The following is a 20,923-nucleotide window of genomic DNA, read 5'->3' as shown; positions in this document are numbered from 1 at the left end:
CAAAAATAGCCATTTTTCTTGAATCATAAATAGGAATGATTATTATTTAGTGATTACCAATACAGGAATATATGCGAATTTAATCCATCAAGTAACTATTGAAATTTATCTTATACAAAATGAAAGCATAAATAATGTACTTCGTAAATTAAAAATAGTAAGGTCCACGTTATAATGGTAGTATTTGATTAGCATTGGTGTTGCTACCCTTCAACAAAGCAGATCTCTTTCTACCTCCGAAACATGTAGAAATATTATTAATTTATTATAAACAAAATATTTTAATCTCAATTATTGGAATCCATTAAATCATTGAAAAATATATTTTCTTGACGAATAAAATATAATCGATTACTTTCAACAAGAATGAACAGTTAATATTACTCCAGATATACGGATACCAGTATGAGCTATCTCCTATAGAAGGCGGGCAGAGAATCTGCAACGCTGTTCTCCTATCTTTCTCCACTGTCATTATAACGTATCTCACTACATACTTATCGACTCGACACGTTTTGAATGACAGCTCAGATTTTAATTTATTTATAAAATTTCATTACAAATTACACTATAATTTTATTTTTCTTGAATTTGTGACAATAAATTCTTTAAACAGTGAATTTATTAGTGACAATATTACCTAAATTTGTTCAGTGAATTGATTAATCTTTAATCCGGTTGGAAATAAATTTTAATCTTATTTCCTTTTATATGGATTGTATTTGACTTTAATCATACGAATTACAGTCGAACCTCTCTATAACGATCCTCCACTTAACGAAATCCTCTACACAACGAATTTTTACCTGGTCCCATGACATTTTAGAGTTTTTGCTGCTTATTTACCTCTATTTAACGAATTTCGGACCTCTCAACAACAAAGTTTCCTCTTGAGACTTCAACATACAAAGTGTAGTGTGTATAGGAAGCAGACGGTCATTTTCAAGGAATTCTTTAGTTTCAGCAGAAAAGTCAATAGACTTGGCAATTCAGGTAGGAAGAAGGAAGAAGATAGAGTGGAAGACAGTCAATAGAGGGTGAAACACATGTCGGAAATTGAATGCAAGCTACTGGAAATTGAATTCCAAGAGCTTTCAAGTTGAAATAAAATTAATATTTTATCCAATTCCCTTTAATATTCTTATTAGTTCATAAAGTGTTTCATCATCATTTTCCCATGTCATTTGTCTTTTGTCTTTTGTCGATGGGTTCATTATTGTAGACCAGGCAGGTGAACGACTGGACTTTTTCCCCATTCTTGCTTTTGTCACACATTTCAATTCTTTGAACTGACTATGATGATGATGATGATGACTGTGACGAACCTGAGGAGAAGAATCCGTCAGATCAAGAAGTTCTAGAGGCTTTCAAAATTATCAGGCAAGGATTAAAACTGAAAAATAGTGTACCAGACATGTCCGACTGTTTGAATAGATGTGAGTCGTTTATCAAACATGATGTTTCATTCAAATGCAAAATTCAACCGATATTACTCACTTTTCAAATATAAAACAAAAAAATAGGAAATTTGATTTATTATAGTGAAGATATTGACAAAATAACCGTATTTTGCGTTCCATCTAATAGTAGTGTAAAACGTTGAAAAATAATTATTGCTACAGAATATGTACTTTGATTAAACTCTACTAATAGTACAAATCAAGCTTTCTGGAAATAAATTGGTGAGTTTACTTGCTTATTACGTTCTACAAATATTCAAAAAACATGTTTTTTATCGACAGCATGAATTTTCAAATTTCCTTATTAATATTGACATAATAGGTACCCTACCTACGTTCGCGATGATATGTTTCATGTACCATATTCATTTATTTACCGCCGTGATACGATATTATAAGATCCATAGGATCGTGGCAGTTTTCTTGACAGAACCTCTCAATAACGAATACCTCTCGGCAGCGATTTTTTTCTCGGGATAATCGACTTCGTTATATAGAGGTTCGACTGTATATGATTTCTATAATAGTTCTATTTTTTCATAGAATAACGTATTATATTCTATTGCCAAAGTGAATCGTACAAACAGCACAATACAGTGTTGTGATTGCTCCTGGTCCTGTTGCATTGGTATTGGAACTAAATTTCACAACTTTGTTTCATGACACAAAGAGTTTTTATGTGTTGTAGGAGTTGATTTGACTCGTATTTTTGAAGTTCACAGTTCGCTCTAGGTTCCTAATCAGGCTCTAATCACAGGCTCTAGGTTCCTGGCTAGAAGTTTAATACTAGGCTACTATATTTTTGGTGTAGATTGAATGATAAATTCTGTTACATTTTTGTAACAGTATCAATTTATTCATTTATTTCATTTATCATACAATTACAAATCATATAGTAAATATCGGGTTTATATCATAAACCTACTATGTTCCAAATTTCGTGAAAATCGTTAGAGCCGTTTTCGAGATCCGCTAAACATAAATAACCAGATATAAAAATACAAATAAACAGAAATTGCTCGCTTAATATAATAGGATAACTGGGAGTGGGAGAGACCAACAGGCTTCTTAGCCCAAAACTGCTCTTCTCCCACATTTTATAAATGGTAACATTCTCGAAAGATATAGGTTACATTTCACTGTCAAGAATTCTCAAGTTCTTTTTTTTGTCCAAAGCTATAATTTTTTAATTGAGATCGATGAAATACTTGATTAGAATTCAATATTAAACTTAATAATTACTGAAACTTGAGAAAAATTTAGTTTTTTTAAGAATATTTGAAGCTAAAAATACCCACTTTCAGCACAGTTGAAAGTATGTCTGAATCAGAGAGAGTAGAGTAGTAGCCTATTCAGTTCTATTATCTCTGGTTTCACTCTACTAATAAATACCAGTGAGAAATGATAGCATAAGAAGATATATTTTGTTATATTTTGGCTATGGTAATACCATAGACGATTAATGTTTATGAATAATGAATCACTACAGTATCTTTTCTTTATGGTAATACACTGTCAACGCTATAAATTTCTAAAGCATAGTCACTTATGAATTTAGACTGAGAAGGTTTTTATTTATACTCGTGACCATCTGTTACACCTCTATCAAAAATCACTTCTAGTTTGTTGTTACTGGGACTGGTAGATTGGCTGCAGGTGGTAAAGCAAATGCCTACTAGAATTTTCGGCCACCTTGCGAAGGCGTTCAGTTCAGTTGCTGTTGTTGTGGTTGTGTGGGAAGCCTCTCGCATGCAAATGTGTATGATTCACACTTACAGACTACAGTTCTACATCCAAGGACACGAATTTGGGTTTCAATGATAAGGAAACCATTCGAAATTATTCTTCTTGAAATATTGAAGATATTGATTGACACATTTGACAGTTAGCCTGTGCGACATTGGCTCATACTCATACATCCGAAATATTGTCCTTATTTTTCTAACATATTTCCTTCTTAATTTTGAGGGAATTGTTTCCTCTCCCGAGGGAAAATTTACATGAAAATTAGTATTTCAGGAATTTGAACAGCTCAGTATATGAATACTTCTAGTAATAAGATGGGAGCCCTAGCAAAATTCGGAGTTCAGGAGCTTTTGAATACCATATTTCGAGGTCGTCACTGTAAAATTGATTGGTTTGTGAATTCACCGGATTTGGGGTATTATTCGTAGTTTAATGAATGTTTATTCTCCCAAACCACGCAATAAGAAGATTTAATATTTGAAAGTTTATTTGACTTATTAAAACGTTAGTATGAAAATTACATTATTTTGGTTAGGCCTACCAGTAGCAAGTAGCAAGTAATTTGATCAAGATTATAATTCGTATGATTATAATCATTGATGTTTGTATTAAAGTAATAATTATTATTTTCAGTTTGGACAAGAGCAACACAGACCTCACTCTAGCCAAGAGAAATGCAACTATACTTGACTCGCAACTCAGCGATTTGCAAGGCAAATACAATCAGGCCCAGGCAGACCGCAAGAAGCTGTTGGACGAAAACAAAGTAAGTTTTTTCTTTATCATTTTTCAACTGTAACTCTGAAAATCTGTATTCAAGTGTATTTTTCTGATATCCCACAACGAACAAGATTGTACTGTGATTTTTGCGAATCTAGGAAAATAAGGCAATTATTTGTCTACTAGGTTGATTGGATTTATCAATGGTGATCGTATATTGATCCAATAAAATTTGGGGTCATTTGGAAATATATTATTTCCTGATTATTTATTTTATACTTTACTATTTTGTTCGAGATCCAAGCCTCCAGTATCTTTAATATCAATATCATTAGTATAAAGCTTACTACAGTTAGAGCTTTCACTCATATTACCTTGTACCTGAACGATAGTAAAAATCATTGATCGACATTCATTAAGACTTTCCTGGCTAAATTTTTCATTACGTGACCAAAAATATGTTTATTATTTCTATCTTGTAATAGTGTATTAAGCTGTTTTTATTTCACTTGTAATATTTTTGTTGCATCACTATTCATTGAATCATCTTATTTCTTTCAAAAACTGGATTAATAATTAATTATTATGAACTGTATTCCAAAATAAATAATTAGGAACAATCATATTCACACAAATTCTAGAATCAGTTACGCAGTATGCAGTTGAAAATTATTCCCAATTTTAATAAAAGAGTAGCCTTCTTCTAGCTAACGGGATCATAATAATTTATTTATTATAATATAGCTTTATAATATTTACTCAATTAAAAACCGATTTTCTATGACTGGTATATATTATCATCTATTAAATATTGTAACAAATAAAATTTAAAACCTCTAAAAATAATATTGTCAATATTTATTAATTCAAGAAGAGATTTGATATAGTAATATTGTCTATGGAAACTCATTCAATGTAGGCTCAATCTATTCACTATTATTGTTTGTCAGTACTTCGAAATACTTGAATCCACTCCTGGCACTTCCATGTATTGCATTAGTGTACGGTAATACTAGTTTACTATGACTGGTTTTTACCTTATAGCCATTGTTCTCAATTGCTTGTGCTTTGATTGACCATATCAGATTCAGTATCAGTGTGATTTGTTTCATTCCAATAAACTAACTCAGATACTAGGTATCTAATCAATATTAGGTTCTTTACATACTACATTTAGATACTTTTATTCAGTATTCTATTTTCCTTTCAGAATCTCGAGAAAGAAAGAGATGCGCTGAGAACAAAGCTGAAAGATTTGGAGAGAGAGATTGAAAACGAGACCCTGCACCGAATCGACACAGAGAACGCGCTGCAAACCGTCAGAGAAGAACTCGAATTCAAAGAGCAAGTGAGTGCAAATACCTTCACATATTCAAACTACCACCCTATTTTATATGAGTTTTTTCTTATCTAAATAAAAGTGAGCTGTCAATAACTGATGGTTTATTGTAGATTGTAACATCCTATCCTTTCGATTGAAGGACAACTTGTTGTACTTTATTGAATTTATGATGAATGATGAAAACCTACTTGATGAATTTGTCAGCAAAATTAGTACAGTACTGTACTTTGACGAATGTTTCTTCAAACATTACTTAACAATAATTTAAATGTATTGCTTATCAACTGCAGCGACTCCTGTGTATTTGAATGAGGTGTTTACAAAACTATAATTGATAACTCAACTTCATTCAATAACTAAAGGTTTGTAAAAGTGCTACAGTTAATTTTTGAAGACTCCTTTGCTATTTACGTTTTTCTTGTGTACTATTTCATCTTGCTTTTTCATCATCATTATAGCACCTAATAGAGACTGATGTGTCTAGTTGGACATTCACAAGATAAAAGAATACTCTGCTAACTTGTGTGCTGTGAGTTACAGTACACTAGTACGTAATCCACTGTTCACTATGCATAGCGAGACTAAAACTTTTTCTGCATATGTAATTTACAAAAAAACAGAATGATTTAAGGCTGTGCAAAGGCTAAAAAACATTCCACTGGTGACATTTTTTAAAGATTTTCCTATTTGTTTACTATCAAGCTATCAAAATGAAAAAGTTTTCACAGGAAATTTTTTCCGATTATTGGTTATTAAGATGTGAGTGCATAAAGTTTAAATTTTTGGGACAGGTCATTTCAAATTCGATAAATTCATGAAATTTTGAGGATAAATTCTTCATGGTATTGTTGATGGAATAAAACAAAATTTTTAAAAAATAATTCAATCTACCCAAAAATAACTTTTAGTTGATTATTTTTTGTAAATTGAATATTTTTCTAAAAAAATTTGTTTTATTCAATCAACAATACCATGAAGAATTTATCTTCAAAATTTCATGGATTTATTTGTTACCGAATTTGAAATGACTTGTCCCAAAAATTTAAACTTTATGCGCTCATATCTCAAAAAGTAATGATCGGGGAAAATTTTTTGTACAAAAAAATATTTTTAATTCAGTTGAATTGAGATGATAATAATAATATGACTTCAAATCAGTTGAAATTATAGTATGTAATGCAGTTGAAGTTTTTTCCACTAAATTTTCTTTTGAATTAATTGCAGATGCATCAGCAACAGTTGATTGAAACTCGCAGTAAACGTCATGTTGAAATCAGTGAAATTGACGGAAGACTCTCGGCTGAGTATGAGGAGAAACTCTACCAAAATCTCCAAGAAATCCGTGAACAGTATGAAATTGATATGGAAGCCAATCAGGAAGAAATTAAGGGCTTGTATGAAGAAAAGGTAAGTTCAACTGTTTATTCAAATTGGAGGCAGAAGTGTTTTTTTTTTGTTAAAAAATGTCTCACCTTCAAGAGCGGATATCTCCGAAACTATGAGAGATATGGAAAAAATGTAGACTAGAGGACAAAACTTGTTGGTTATTTTGTAAGCTTCAATTTTGCACAGAATACAAATGTTCATAAGATGCATAGTTTCCGAGATATATGCGAAAAATGAAAAAATGGTACTTTCAAACCACCCCCACCCCTCTAGCACAGGGTATAGGGGTGAGGACTTTTGATATGTTAATCCTCTTACTATCCTTAAAAGAGCTGTGGAGTTGAAAATTGAGTTCCAAACTTTTCCCTCTATACCTTTATTTGAGCATTCGTTGCCTGGACTGTAGGTAATATTGATATAATCAGCTGCTTACAAATTTCAATTATCTATCAGTGTAGCACGATACTATTATAGTGAAAAAATTATTTATTGTTGAGTTGCTTTGTAGTTGATAAAATATAGTATAAAAGTTAAGAATAATATTTTGAAATATCTCAAATTATATTTTAAATTTGATATGAATAAGAATATTTGAAATATCGCAAATGATGATGTGCTTTGTGTAACTACTCCAAAATATCGCGACAAACCTTTTGATTTTCAGTGACTGTCTTTTGAATTTCAGGTGAGGAGCTTGCAAGCTCAATTGGAACGAAATGCGAGCACCACTCAGATTGCATTGAAGGAAATGCAACAGATGCAATCTCGCACTGACGGACTGACAACGAAAATTGTTGACCTCGAAGCGGCCAATTCACAGCTCCAGGTAACTCGTTTATTATAATATTATATTAAAAACATGAATTATAGATCACTTACATCAATTCATAAATGATACACATAAAGATTATTCTATATTGTTTATTATAAAAGAGCCTGTTACACTTTCCTGCATTGGGGAAGAAACCTTTTAAACTCAATATTCTGTAAAGAGTTGGGTTGCCATCGTATTTTGCTTTCAAATAAATGATTTTTTGCTGAGGGTGATCGGGTGATGCCTGCATCAACTTTCAGGTTTGTGTATGTGTAATGAGACGGATGATCATAGATGAGTAGACGCACAGCTTTAGGTGGGTTCCGAACTACTGGGAATAGTTTTTATAATTGAAAATTATATCTGGAGAATATTTTTGATCTTAAAGTCGTCACCTATCGCATCATTTATCCATCTCGTTCTCGGTCTTCCTCTCTTTCTCTTCCCCATCATTCGTCCATCCAGCAGTCTAAGTTGGGTCCTTTCCATATTCATTCTCACCACATGTCCAAGCCATTCCATCCTTCTTGCTTAATAAATCTTACAATATTTCCATCTTGAATGAAAAAGACTAAGAAATTGTCAAAAAACCACTGATTTCTTGATAATTAGAAAGACCAGTTTCGGTTATTACTCCATTGTCAATCTATGATAAACTAAAACTAAATACAAGAGCAGCAGAATTTATAGTAGTAGGCGAGTACTGCTATTGGTCGAGGGCATGAACGCCTGCCATTGGCCTAGCTAGACAGTCTCCTCCCCCTCAACGGTGTGACAAAATGGCGGCTTAAGCAACAGAATCGCCATGATAATAAAATTTACTTTCAGTACAAAATAAGAACCAAGATAACAAGTGTGAAAGATAATAAAACAAATATGTAAATGGAAAAACTATTGACTAATGTATGCTTACAATTTTATGATAAAACTAAATTCGTAGTGTTGTACTGGTTGAAATGAATCTGGTCATTTAAACTATACTGGGAATTTTCCTTAATTACTCTTATTTCTAAAGCCTCTAGAATATTCAAAGATCTGCCTTTGTTATTAACATGCAGAAACTCAACATTCTCCTTAACTGTGAACTTGTGATTATTTGTTATCAAATGTTCTGCAAAGTTAGATTCCCCATTTTGTTTATTCCAATCTCTGATGTGTTCTTTAATTCTACTTTTGAAACTTCTACCAGTCTGACCCACATAACAAGCATTACAATCATCACATTTAAGTTTGTACACCCCGCTTTTATCCCAAATATCAATTTTGTCTTTACTCCAGCTAAATAGACTATTTAAAATCGGTTTGGTCTTGAAAGCAACATGAAATCCATTCCTCTTCAATTCCCTACCTATTCTATCAGATACAAGGCCTAAATATGGGATTGTTATCCAAGTCTTCTCCTCACAGTTTGAGCCTACAAAGCTAGAATTGATTGACATTTTTCTATTAATTCTACTCAATAATCTGTCCACCATACTTTCTTCATACCCATTTGTGACAGCTATCTGTTTAATTTTAGTGATCTCAATATCAAAATCGTGATGGCTCATAGGTATTGTTAGTGCTCTATAGACCATGCTATTGAAAGCAGCAAGTTTGTGAGAAATAGGATGACAAGAATGAAGAGGAATGATAACATCAGTATGGGTTGGTTTTCTAAAAATAGAAAACTTGTGAAAACCAGTGCTATGATCTATTCTTAAATCTAGAAAATTCAATACACAATCCTGTTCTACCTCTACAGTGAATTTTATACTCTGATGTAATCCATTCAGATAGGAAAGAAAATTGTCTAGTTGTCTGTTACTTCCTTTCCATAAGCAAATAATATCATCAACATATCGAAACCAGTAAACAATTTTATCTTTGAAATGACTATTTTCAATGATTCTACTTTCTAACTTATCCATAAATAATTCAGCTAGGAGTGGTGAGAGGGGTGACCCCATTGCCAACCCCTCTCTTTGTTCAAAAAATCTATTGTTAATTTGAAATAATTATGCTGAGTGCATAACTTCATCAATCCTATCAGTTCTTCTCTGAGTGTATGATCATTTATAGAGGCTTCCATTATTTCCTCAGCTCTTTCAAGACTTTCTCCCACCGGAATGTTAGTGAATAAATTAGTAACATCAAATGACACAAGTTTATAGGATGATAGAACAGGAATATGTTTTATATTGTTGACCAACTCCAATGAATTTTTAATACTAAACTTTGGTTGAAAACCTGTTAATGACCGAAAGGTGCTATTCAGTTTGTGAGCTAATTTAGAGCAGGGGAATTGACAAAAGATACCACTGGTCTTATAGGAACATTAGTTGATGTTGTTGTTTATTTTTCCTTCGCTGCTCTATTTGAAATTATTTTTGTATCATTATAATTTTCAATTGTCCAGTGGCCTTATTATTGTTATTCGTTGTTTATTTTATGTTGGAAGCCTCTCGCTGATGTCAAAACACGCATGATGAATATGTTTTTGTGCATTATAACATGCATGTACACACATGTTTATCATGCATGTTCTACCGTTAGTGTCCAGCCTTAGGATACTTACAAAGGTAGTAGCAGGTACATGAATCTTAAATTATGTATCGATAGCTTATCAGCGCAAACCACTTCCAATCGCGCTAATTGTACTAAATTTTTGAATTCCACAGAAAATATTAATATTGTAATTAATTTGAAATTTGTTTCGAGTAATCTTTTTTCTTTTTTTTTGTTAAATTAGGATTATGAACTTAAATGATCTTTTGTACATTATGTATTATGGAAGCAGTTATAAATAAAGTATTATAATGTTGTTTCTTGTAAATGAATTATTTGTAAATAAATGGAAGAAACGAATAAATAATGATTGATGTTGTGTGTTGTAGTTGCGCGTGCGCGAGCTGGAGCAGCTGTTGGAGTTGGACCGCAGTCGCTTCATGAAGGAGTACACCGCCCTCGAGGAGGAGATGAACAAGCTGCGCGAGGAGATGAGCCGTCAGCTCCAGGAGTACCAGGACCTCATGGACATCAAGGTCGCTCTCGACATGGAGATTGCCGCCTACAGGAAACTGCTCGAAGGAGAAGAAGCTAGGTAAGTAACCACTATTTCATCTAATCAATCATGTCTTAAACTTATTCTGTTTCTGGATTTAGAGCCGTATGCACCAGCTCAGCTTAAGCGGAGATAAATCAGCTTTTTGTTTGAACCCGGAATGTAGCTCATTGAGTCGATTGAATAAAAACTAGAATAAAGTGACTAACAACACTGGTCATTGGATTTAGCTTTAATTACCATCTAGCAACTAGTTATTGGTTCTAGCTAAAGTTGCTATATCAAAGCTCTTTATAGTAACCGTAGCTCTAGCTGTACAAATAAGATTATACAGTTGTCTCCAATCTCAACATTTGCTTGAAAATTACTTAGAACGTGCAATTGCCAGCTTTTTTTCAATTGGTCTATTATAATAATGTAATGGGACAATGGGACTGCCTTAGATATGCGTGATTTCAATTAGTCTAATATGGACATAACCTAAAAGGTTCTGTTCAATTGGATTTTAAATGTAAAATGAAAGGTTAGGGAGGTTAGGTTTTGACTTTTAAATGGAAATATGGTATTATTTGAAATTCGTTGATTGTTTCATGTAATAAACACAAATAACGAAAAGTTTGAATATTCGCACATTTGAGATATCACACTTACGAATGACACCCTAGACACCCTGACAACCTAACATAGATTTAAACATAGTGTTAAACATAGATTTTGCATATGGGCTGAGTCACATGAATATAGATAGCCTAAATTCTAAAAAATATACCAATCAAAAGTAAAATTAAATTTTGAAGGTGGGAACGTTGGGACTATGATATCATGCTTTATAGAACTACTTGAAGGATTCACAATATTTCGCCCGGTTGTGATCTTTCAAGTATTTTTTTATTGGTGTTTCTTTTTCAATAGAATCAAAATCTAATAGAAACAACATAGGAAATGATATTTACATATTTTTGCATTAATATTCCGATTTTGGAGATGTTGACTCATCTTAGCGTCAATGGATTTATACAAATTAAATAATTTTTTATCGATGATAACGGCATATCTATAATAATTCATGGTGGAGGCATTGATAGGTCATTGAATCCCATTTATTGTCTATTTCAGAGAATCTTGTCTGCCAATTGAAATAATTATCCAAATGTATTTTACCTTGATTACCGTTTCGGATGCTTAATCTTCTCTTTAAATAGGAATGACTTATATGATAATCTTCGGCTTCTTCTTTTAATAGGTTATTGAATACGGTGCTGTATCTATAAGGTTATTGAATTATACAGTACTGTATTGCTCGCTTAAGAGAATCATGTCTGCAAACAGGAGTACAATACATAATTCAAAAATATATGAATATATAAAATACATAACCTAAATTTTGATTGTTGTATAAATTGAAATAGAAACAGTTTCAGGCATAAGCCTGTCGGGCCAATTCGAAAGTTATAATTAATATATAATAGTACATTATCAAAAAAATTAATAATTATCTTCGATTTAATATAGGTTATTGAATACAGTACTGTTTGCTGTGAGAGAATTTTGCCTGCGAATAGGAGTGAAATACTATGTGCCCAGTTGCACAAACCTCTGTTGAATTTGTAGAGGGATTAAAAGTCACGAGAATCAATTAGAGAATTCAATTCATTTTATTCAAAAACTTTATACATTACATAGTATGTAAAAACAAAGTGAAGGCAATACATTGGATTGTAACATTAATATGAAAAACAAGTAAAAAGTAAATGAATAACTCCATGCTTGGACGATAAGTTCGTGTGCATGGAGGAGTCTTCTGACTTCTGAAAAAGTAGTCTTCTGAAAAAGAATAACTATACTTTATCGTCACTAGATACAATAAAAAAATCTAGTTACTAGAAAATAACTAATTAAAAAAGAAATTGAAAATTATAAGCAAAATATAATAGTTTAACTAAGTGACTTGAACTAAAAAAAAAATTAAATTTACTTGTGGCATTTAAGGCATCATACAATCAAAATATAAATAAAAAAGTACGGTACCTGTGGTTGAAGGGAAAGAAATAACTGAACAAAACCAATAGGTAAGGACGGACTATTAGGAGCAATATCACTAGACATAAGGAGACCTCAACAGAGCCTCTGCAGCCGCCGGGCCAATACTGAGAAGCCAACTGCTCACTCCACGCTTATAGATGGCGATGCTTCAACCCTCACTAATTGATAGAATGTCTGGAGGAGCATTATAAAGCCAATGGGCCAAATGGAAAGAGTTTGATAATTGCATTGAGTTTTCGAGACGAGGGATTTGGATTGTGATATTTAATGTATTTCTGGTTGGATAATTATGCTGAATCTCTGTTAATATGCAATTGTTTTTTCTTTTAAAGATTAAAAGGTTTTTAATGAAGAGCTCTTTAATATTTAAAACTAGAAATTCCAGGAACAATTTATAAATGAGTAGGGTATCTGTTATTTTTCGAAAGAAGCGTTTTAATGCGTGATCTTTGTGAAACTGCAATGGGTTGCAATATATTGGATGAGGCACCTCTCCTCGCCAATATGCCATACTCTAGCAGGGACTGAACATAAGCATGATAAACGTGAAAGAAGGCTTCTTTTCAAAGAAGAGTCTCATGGCATTTAATCACCATTAAGATTGAACAGAATTTTGTAAAACCAGGCCATAACCATTGAAATATTTATGCATAAAAAGTATGTATTTTTATTTAATACTAATTTGCAGGTAAATCGTGCTCCGCAAGGGTTAAATTAAAAACTTTACAAACTGAAAAGTCTGAAAACTTGACCTACTGAAATCTTGAAGAATTTAAAATAGGCCTATAACCATCCTCGGTCAATTAAGAATCTTCAAGTTAATCAGTCCAGTAGTTCAGACGTGATGATGCGTCATTCGTGAATTTCCTATCCCGTACGTGTATAAGCCAATTATTTCCTTTATTATATTATAGAAGATGAAATTGTAGTGCATTCTTGAGAGAGTATTGTCTGCAGAAAGGAATAAAATGGTTGTGTTTGTATGGTAGATTGAACATCACACCGGTGCAGTCGCCGGGACGCCCCTCACCCGGGCGACGCACCCCGGCCGGACGCGGAGGCAAGAGGAAGCGCACTCTCATGGAGGAGTCATCCGAGGAGGCCTCCTCATCCTCATACACCGTCAAGGCCTCCTCCAGCGGCGACATCGAGATCGCCGAAATCTGCCCTCAAGGCAAGTTCGTCAAACTACACAACAAAAGCGGCAAGGTATGTCAACGCTCTTTATAATCAAGTTTTGTATAATAAAGTCAAGTTAATAGTTGAGTAAGTCAAGTTATTTATCATGTTATCAAGTTGTATCAGCAATTTTATTGTACTGTATCAAACTGGTCATATCGAATAATATCGATCAAAAGGCCAGTAAATTTCCCAAGTTATTATTAAAATATTGTGAAGCTAGTCAAAGTGTTAACTGGATTATTTATTAATCTATGTGAATATTATTAATAAACATTTCGGATCATCATTTTATAGGAAAAATATCGAAAAACACTTCAAAAATTGTTTGTTATGTTTCCAAAATTTCCTATTGCTTGGGAATATTGTATGAATTCACAAATTTTCAATCACGTTTGAATATTTTAATACTTGAAACTTATGAAATTCAACTAGTAATATAGAAAAACATCAATTGGTGTTTCAAGTTTCCTGGATGGAAATTGAATTTATCTTATTCATGTAAATGTTCATGTACAGGTTAAACATGCACACACACACATAATCATCTTTCATGTTTTATCATCAGCGAGAGGCTTCTATCATAAAATAATCAACCAATAACAATAAATGAACCACTGGACAAATTATGAAAAAATAATTTAACCTCAAGTATAGTAGCGTAGAAAAAGCAACAGAAAATCAGAGATACAATTATCTAAACTCAAAAAATATTGTTCGAAGCCTTTCGCTGTGGTGACATAACGATGTATGAAGACATGTGTATCATGCATGTCCTACCTTCAGTAGCCATCCTAATTTAGTACGGTATACTTAGATTATTATTAGTTTCAATCCTATGCATAATCACTGAGTTGCATTATTAATCACTCTCACCTTCTTCTGTCCACAGATTATCCTTTCCCGAATCCCTTCACTCCTTTCCTTGATATTTCTCCAAAGAATAATCTTCAAATCATGAATACAATTTATGTATTTTTTTATGTAATATCGAGGTTTGTATATTTACAATTTGCTTATAAGTTTTGTAATTATAGCATTTTATTACTAAGTGGTTTTTACAGTATCACTATTTTTAGCATTTTCTCTTATAGTTTTAAAACTATTGTATGCTATTTGATTTATATGAGTTTATATTGACATGAGTCTTTTTAATTATACAAATAACTTTCACCATGACTCTATCATATTATATGTATCACTATAGTTTCTGTATTTTTCATGCTGATTGTTTACCTTAATTACTATTTTATCATTTGATTCTGAATCTTTGGATATAGTTACTCTGTCGGATGTGTACCAAATCTATGTAGTATATTAATCAAATTCACTCTTTCAAAAAAAGTATTCTGGTAATAAGATACCAGCCACACTTGAGCAAATCTGGAATTTCAACAATTCTTTTCCCATCAATAATTTTCAGCAAATTGCTAAAATAAAACTTGCAGTGACACTTCTGTCATTGCAACTGTCTTGCGAAAAAAAATTAAAATCTGTTACATTAGTACAAAGCACTATATTGTATTTAAAGTATCACTTTTTCTAGTATTTTTTATTTATTTGATTTAATTTATCAAGTTATTCAAATTGAGGCGATTTAAACAGTGTTTAATGTGATACGGTTTGTTTGTTAGGAGGTTTCTATTGGCGGATGGCAGCTGATTCGTATCGTGAATGATGCGACTACTACTTTCAAGTTCCACCGAACGGTGAAGGTGGAGCCCGACGGATTCGTGACGGTGTGGTCTGCCGACGCCAACCAGCAGCACGAGCCGCCGGCCAACATCGTCATGAAGGGCCAGACATGGATTGTCGGCGAGAAGATCGCCACCACCGTTTACAATTCGAACGGAGAGGTGCGTTGTTACCACCTCAATAATAATACTGTATCACCTCACAGTTTCATGACATGTTGGCTACGTAACTCAATTTTTGCACCCGCTTCAATAGTGTTCTCCATTACAATTTCAACTCTATAAAACGAATATAACATGTCACATATTACCGAGCTACGCTTGATTATGTAGTGCCTTTGTGATTCAATACATTTTATTTTATTTTATTTTATTTTACTCTATTCTATTTTACCGTATTTACTACGTAATGATAGAATACGTATATGGCTGACAGTCAATTGTTTTATGGGTAAGTAACTTCAGAGAAACTGATTATTTGGAGAAGAATAAACCCGTACTTTATAATTAATATGCAATATCTAAATGTCATAAAATGCATGATGTGTAACAATGAAGGGATGACTGTTAGCATACTTACTTTACTTTACTTTACTTTATGTGGCTCTACAGTCCTGGGTGGACTTTGGCCTCCTCTACATAATGCCTCCAAACTTCTCTCTCCTGGGCTCTTCGTCGCCAGTCTGCCACTCCTAGCACCCGAAGATCGCCCAGGACGTCATTCAGCCATCTCCTCCTTGGTCTTCCTCTTCTCCTTGTCCCCATCATCATCTCATCCATCATCTTCAATGGGACTCTCTCTTCACCCATCCTTGCCACATGACCCAGCCATTCTATACGTTTTGCCTTTATTTATTTATTTATTTATTTATTTACAATGTAATTTAAAGCTACGGATAAATAAATTGGAAAACATTATTATGAAGTAAAGAAGAGAAAATATTGAGGTTAACAAGTCAAGCCATACTAAATAAAATATAAGTGTTACATACATAATCATGTAAATTTGAAAAAAATAGAATAATGTGAGACTAATCTAAGAATTACTAGTTTGAAAGAGAGACAAGTATTATTGAACAACAGATTCATTTGCAAAAATAATTTACAATGCATGCTTCAGAGAGAAAAAACAAAAGAAAATGTAAGTGAGTTATACTATAGTAACTATATATCTATAATAATAGGCTTGGTTAATAATAGGCATGGTGGAATTTACCTTCTTTACCTATAATACGGGGGGAAATAATGAGAAAATATATTTCCAAAAATAAGAGAGAGCATCAGAGCAACTGACTTTATCCCAAAGACTGAGATTGATGTATTCAGTGAACAATAGTGTCAATGATTCGCCTTCTAGCCTCACTGGCAGGACCATGTACATCAACTCCATCACAAAAATAATTGAAAAGCCTCAGTGCTCTGTTTAATGGAGAGCAATAATTATGCAAAGTTCTTGACCTTGGGACATGAAAGGTCCTAACTCTTCTTACATTGAAGGAGGGCACCTGAAAACCAATCCTTGTGAGGAGACTAGGTGAATCGACAGTACCCCTTAACAGTGACAAAACAAAAAGCAACGAGAACCTGTCACGCCTAGTTCCCAAAGAGTCTAAATTGAAAAGGCACCTCAAACGTCCAGAGGGAAAACCCAGAGGACATGCTCTTCCGAATTTCATGTAGAAAAGGAAGCGGAGAAGCTTATTCTGCACCCGCTCGATTCTCAATGCATCCAGATGAGTGGAAGGACTCCAAACAATGGATGCATACTCGAGAGCACTCCTGACCAGAGATTGATACAGGGTTATCACAGTATTAACATTATTAAAACTAGCAGAGTTTCTCAGGACAAAGCCCAAGAGCCTGTTTGCCCTGCTTATGACGTGGTCAACATGTGCTGAGAAGGACAGTGCACTACTGAAAACAACGCCCAGATCCCTGCACACTGTAACCCTTTCCAAGCAAACACCCTCAATCAAGTAGGAATGACAAATTGGATTAGCTTTCCTAGAGATGGTCATACATTTGCACTTTTTAACATTCATTTCAAGTTTATTCTCATGGCACCACAATGCAACCCTGTCAATGTCAGCCTGCAAGGAATAACAATCGTCCAAGCCTCTCACCTCTCTGAAGATTTTCATATCATCTGCAAAAATCAAACATCTGGAGTTGGGTATCTGGAGGGGTAGCTCATCAATCAGTAGCAGAAACAAAAGGGGTCCCAAATTGCTGCCCTGAGGAACACCCGATGTACTAAAGTAAGCACAAGAAATGCTTCCCTGCACAGATACAAAATTCTCTCTTTGAAACAGATAACTTCTGAAGAATTTAATTAATGCAGTGCTGAAGCCTAGCTGAGATAGTCTCTTCAATAATACACCGTGATTGACACGATCAAAGGCTTTACTAAAGTCTGTATAGATAACATCAACCTCCCCACCAGCATCCAGCACATTAGAGACAGATACTGTGAACTCCAACAAATTTGTTACAACTGATCTTCCAGGAAGAAAACCGTGCTGATTTTCAGACATTATAGGGCGTGAATACCAAAGAATCCTATCATAAAGTGATCTTTCAAAAACTTTGGCAAAGACTGACAATATACTTATTGGTCTATAGTTCATGATCTCATCTCTCCTACCGGATTTGAATATAGGGACTATCTTCGAGATCTTCCATCTGCTCGGAAATACTCCAGTTTTCAGTGACAAGTCAAAGATGAACTTCAAAGGCCCAATTAGTAGCTCCCAACAACCCTTGACAATGAAGGCAGGAACACCATCAGGCCCGTACAATGTTTTCTTGCCCAATGGCTTCATCAATCTCACTATTATACCTGGCTCTCCAATTTCCATCATCCCATTTTGGTCCCCAAAATGCCCAGGCCTACACTGCGACGTTGCAATATCGTAGGCCGCGGCCTTGTATTAGAGTTGGCTATGCTGTTATTGAAATATTCCGGATAGAAACGTCCTATCTCATATCGGTTGGCACTAGCATCAAATTCACAATAGCAGCCATTGTTTCAGCACTACTAACTGAAATAAGCAAACTTCACTGCTCCACCCTGTTTGTAGGTCTAGGCATATTGCTTGTGTATATACATAGCCACCTCTAATACAAGGCCGCGACCTACGATATTGCAACATAGCAGTGTAGGCCTACAATCTAAAACATGATTGGTGAAAAAGATCAGCTGGTATTTTTAAAAATCTTTTTCACCAAACATGTATTAGATTTTAGGCCTTGTATTAGATTACACTGCGACGTTGCAATATCGTAGGCCGGGGCCTTATATTAGAGGTGACTATGATAATAGACAAGGTTAGCAATACCAATGTTAATCGAATATACTGCCATTATAAACTGGACCTCACAATAGTTTGTATTTACCTGTTATTTGTGAGTTGAGTTGTCGTACATTCAGATTACTGATGGCATAATTCCATGGTTGGTACGATAATAGATGACTGTTGAATTGCAGGAGGTGGCAACGGCCGAACATGTTCGCCAGCAATCATCGCAGAGCTCGAGCTCCCTGAGGAAGCGCGTCTTCCCCCAGAGCTCCTTCAGAAGCAGCTCCGAGCAAGAACTCTATCACCAGCAGGTATGCTATGCTATGTTCACACACATTATTCATTTATTCCCCTAGTTTTCAGCATTCATGCTGTTTAAATTTCTCGAAAATTTAGTTTATGGTTATTTTGGACATAATATATGAGATATTTTTATTATTTATTTATTCATCAACCATTCAGAACTATATAACTTTCAGAAAAGTAGCACAGGCTCAAGTAAAAAACTGTTTCAATTCTAGTCTACAACAGCCCAGATGTAACTTGGGGTTTTATGTCACCTTCACATTTTTTTATTACACTCTTATACTCCAATTTACATTTAAACATTTGCTTGACATAATTTTTCCAACTTTATATATTTTTTTTGTATTTATAATGTATGATAATAATAATAATTTCTCTGGTCGATGGTACAACACGACAAGAGGAGTTTATTCAAAATATAGACATGATTGCAAAAAGTGTATAAGCTACAATTATTTACAAATTATTAAAGTAAAAACTACAATAAATACAATTTTCAACATGCAATATAATTTTTTAAGCATTGCATGTTGTATAATTTTAAGATTGACCACGCACTAAAACTTGACAATAAATCATGAATACAGTGGGGTCCAAAAATATTTACTCTTTGACAGTGGATATGTTTGTAACACACTGGCAGTTGTTAAAGTTTGCATGTGGACTACTCATGTCGCACTAAAGTTTCGCCCAGTTCACACAGAACGGACGTCCGGCAGTAATTCGGTCGTGGCGTGGACGAGAAAGTGACCTATGCCATATCTCGAGGCGTATAAGAACAGGTCACTTGTTCAAAATGAGAATCGAAAAAAAATTGTTTGATTGAATAGAATATAGTTGAAATGCCACTAACTCGCTCGTCTGGTGGGCATTGCATAAGCCACGCCTCCTCCATGTCCGTGCCATGCCTGCGTCACGTCTCTGCCCGACTTCTGTTCTGTGTGAATCGGGCCTTACTTGAGATATTAAAGTTCGATGTCTCGTCAAAAGCTAGTGTGACATGAGAAATCCTCATGCTACCTGTAACCAGTGCGTCACCAACATATTCACTGTCGAAGATTATATACATCTTTTGGACCCCTCTGTATTTTTGTCATATTCAAACCCGGTTTTATGAACAATTTATTCTTCGATTCTTTTTTTTTACAAATTATTTTTTATTTGAGAAAGTTCTCAGCCGAGCATGTTTCGGCTGCTTATAAACCAGCCAATAAATAACAGCAAACGATCAGAACGATTGTAGTAGTCTGGTTCAATGATAGATTCATGCGTGGTTGCTTCTCAAAGCATGGTTGGTTGGTTGGTTGATAACGTTCTCAAGAATCTATTGTTTATAAATACTTATTTTAATGAGAAATGAATATGGATTAGGTGTCAAATTGGCTAGTATGGCAAATCTCCTGAGTTTTGTTGGAGCTGTCTTTCACGCTCATATATTTGAAATATTTCATCACATGTATGCGCTTTAATGTTTTTGATAATACTTGCGTAATATACAGTATATGCAAATCCCTCTTACTTGTCTCTACTAAACGTGTACCCCAACAGCTCAAATAGTCTATGAATTGAAAAATTGGGGACAGCACACGTAATGGCCTGCTCAGTTTGATATAAAAAATGAAAATTTAAATAATTTATTAATGATCTGAACTATATCATTGTTATGGAAGTATCTTACTGGTATAGAACACTTATGGAGAGGCTGTTTTCAATATTATGCCAATAATATCGATTCCAAATTGTTCAAGAATATAATAATAATATTATTGATTTTGATATTTCCACTAAGGAAATATAGAATACATTTATTGAATTATATTCATAATAATAAAATTGATCTTCATAATTGAAAAATTCAATTATAAACTATTTCAATTTTATTAAGTATACA

General features: G+C 33.7%; 1 protein-coding gene across 1 annotated transcript in view; it reads left to right on the top strand.

The window, feature by feature from the left end:
- The window catches only part of LOC111043811 (lamin Dm0), a 41,956-nt gene that overhangs the window by 19,465 nt on the left and 1,568 nt on the right, over nucleotides 1–20,923 (top strand). Inside the window, exons 2-9 of the mRNA XM_022328864.2 lie at nucleotides 3,840–3,972; nucleotides 5,137–5,274; nucleotides 6,493–6,675; nucleotides 7,340–7,480; nucleotides 10,345–10,550; nucleotides 13,544–13,763; nucleotides 15,368–15,589; nucleotides 18,915–19,037. Of these exons, the coding sequence (XP_022184556.1) occupies nucleotides 3,840–3,972; nucleotides 5,137–5,274; nucleotides 6,493–6,675; nucleotides 7,340–7,480; nucleotides 10,345–10,550; nucleotides 13,544–13,763; nucleotides 15,368–15,589; nucleotides 18,915–19,037 (1,366 nt within the window). The remainder of the gene's footprint in view (nucleotides 1–3,839; nucleotides 3,973–5,136; nucleotides 5,275–6,492; nucleotides 6,676–7,339; nucleotides 7,481–10,344; nucleotides 10,551–13,543; nucleotides 13,764–15,367; nucleotides 15,590–18,914; nucleotides 19,038–20,923) is intronic.

Source organism: Nilaparvata lugens, chromosome 2 (genome assembly GCF_014356525.2).
Source record: "Nilaparvata lugens isolate BPH chromosome 2, ASM1435652v1, whole genome shotgun sequence".
NCBI classification, from domain to species: Eukaryota; Metazoa; Arthropoda; class Insecta; order Hemiptera; family Delphacidae; genus Nilaparvata; species Nilaparvata lugens.
The sequence above is the reverse complement of the archived record's forward strand: the minus strand, read 5'-3'. Positions and strand labels throughout refer to the sequence as shown.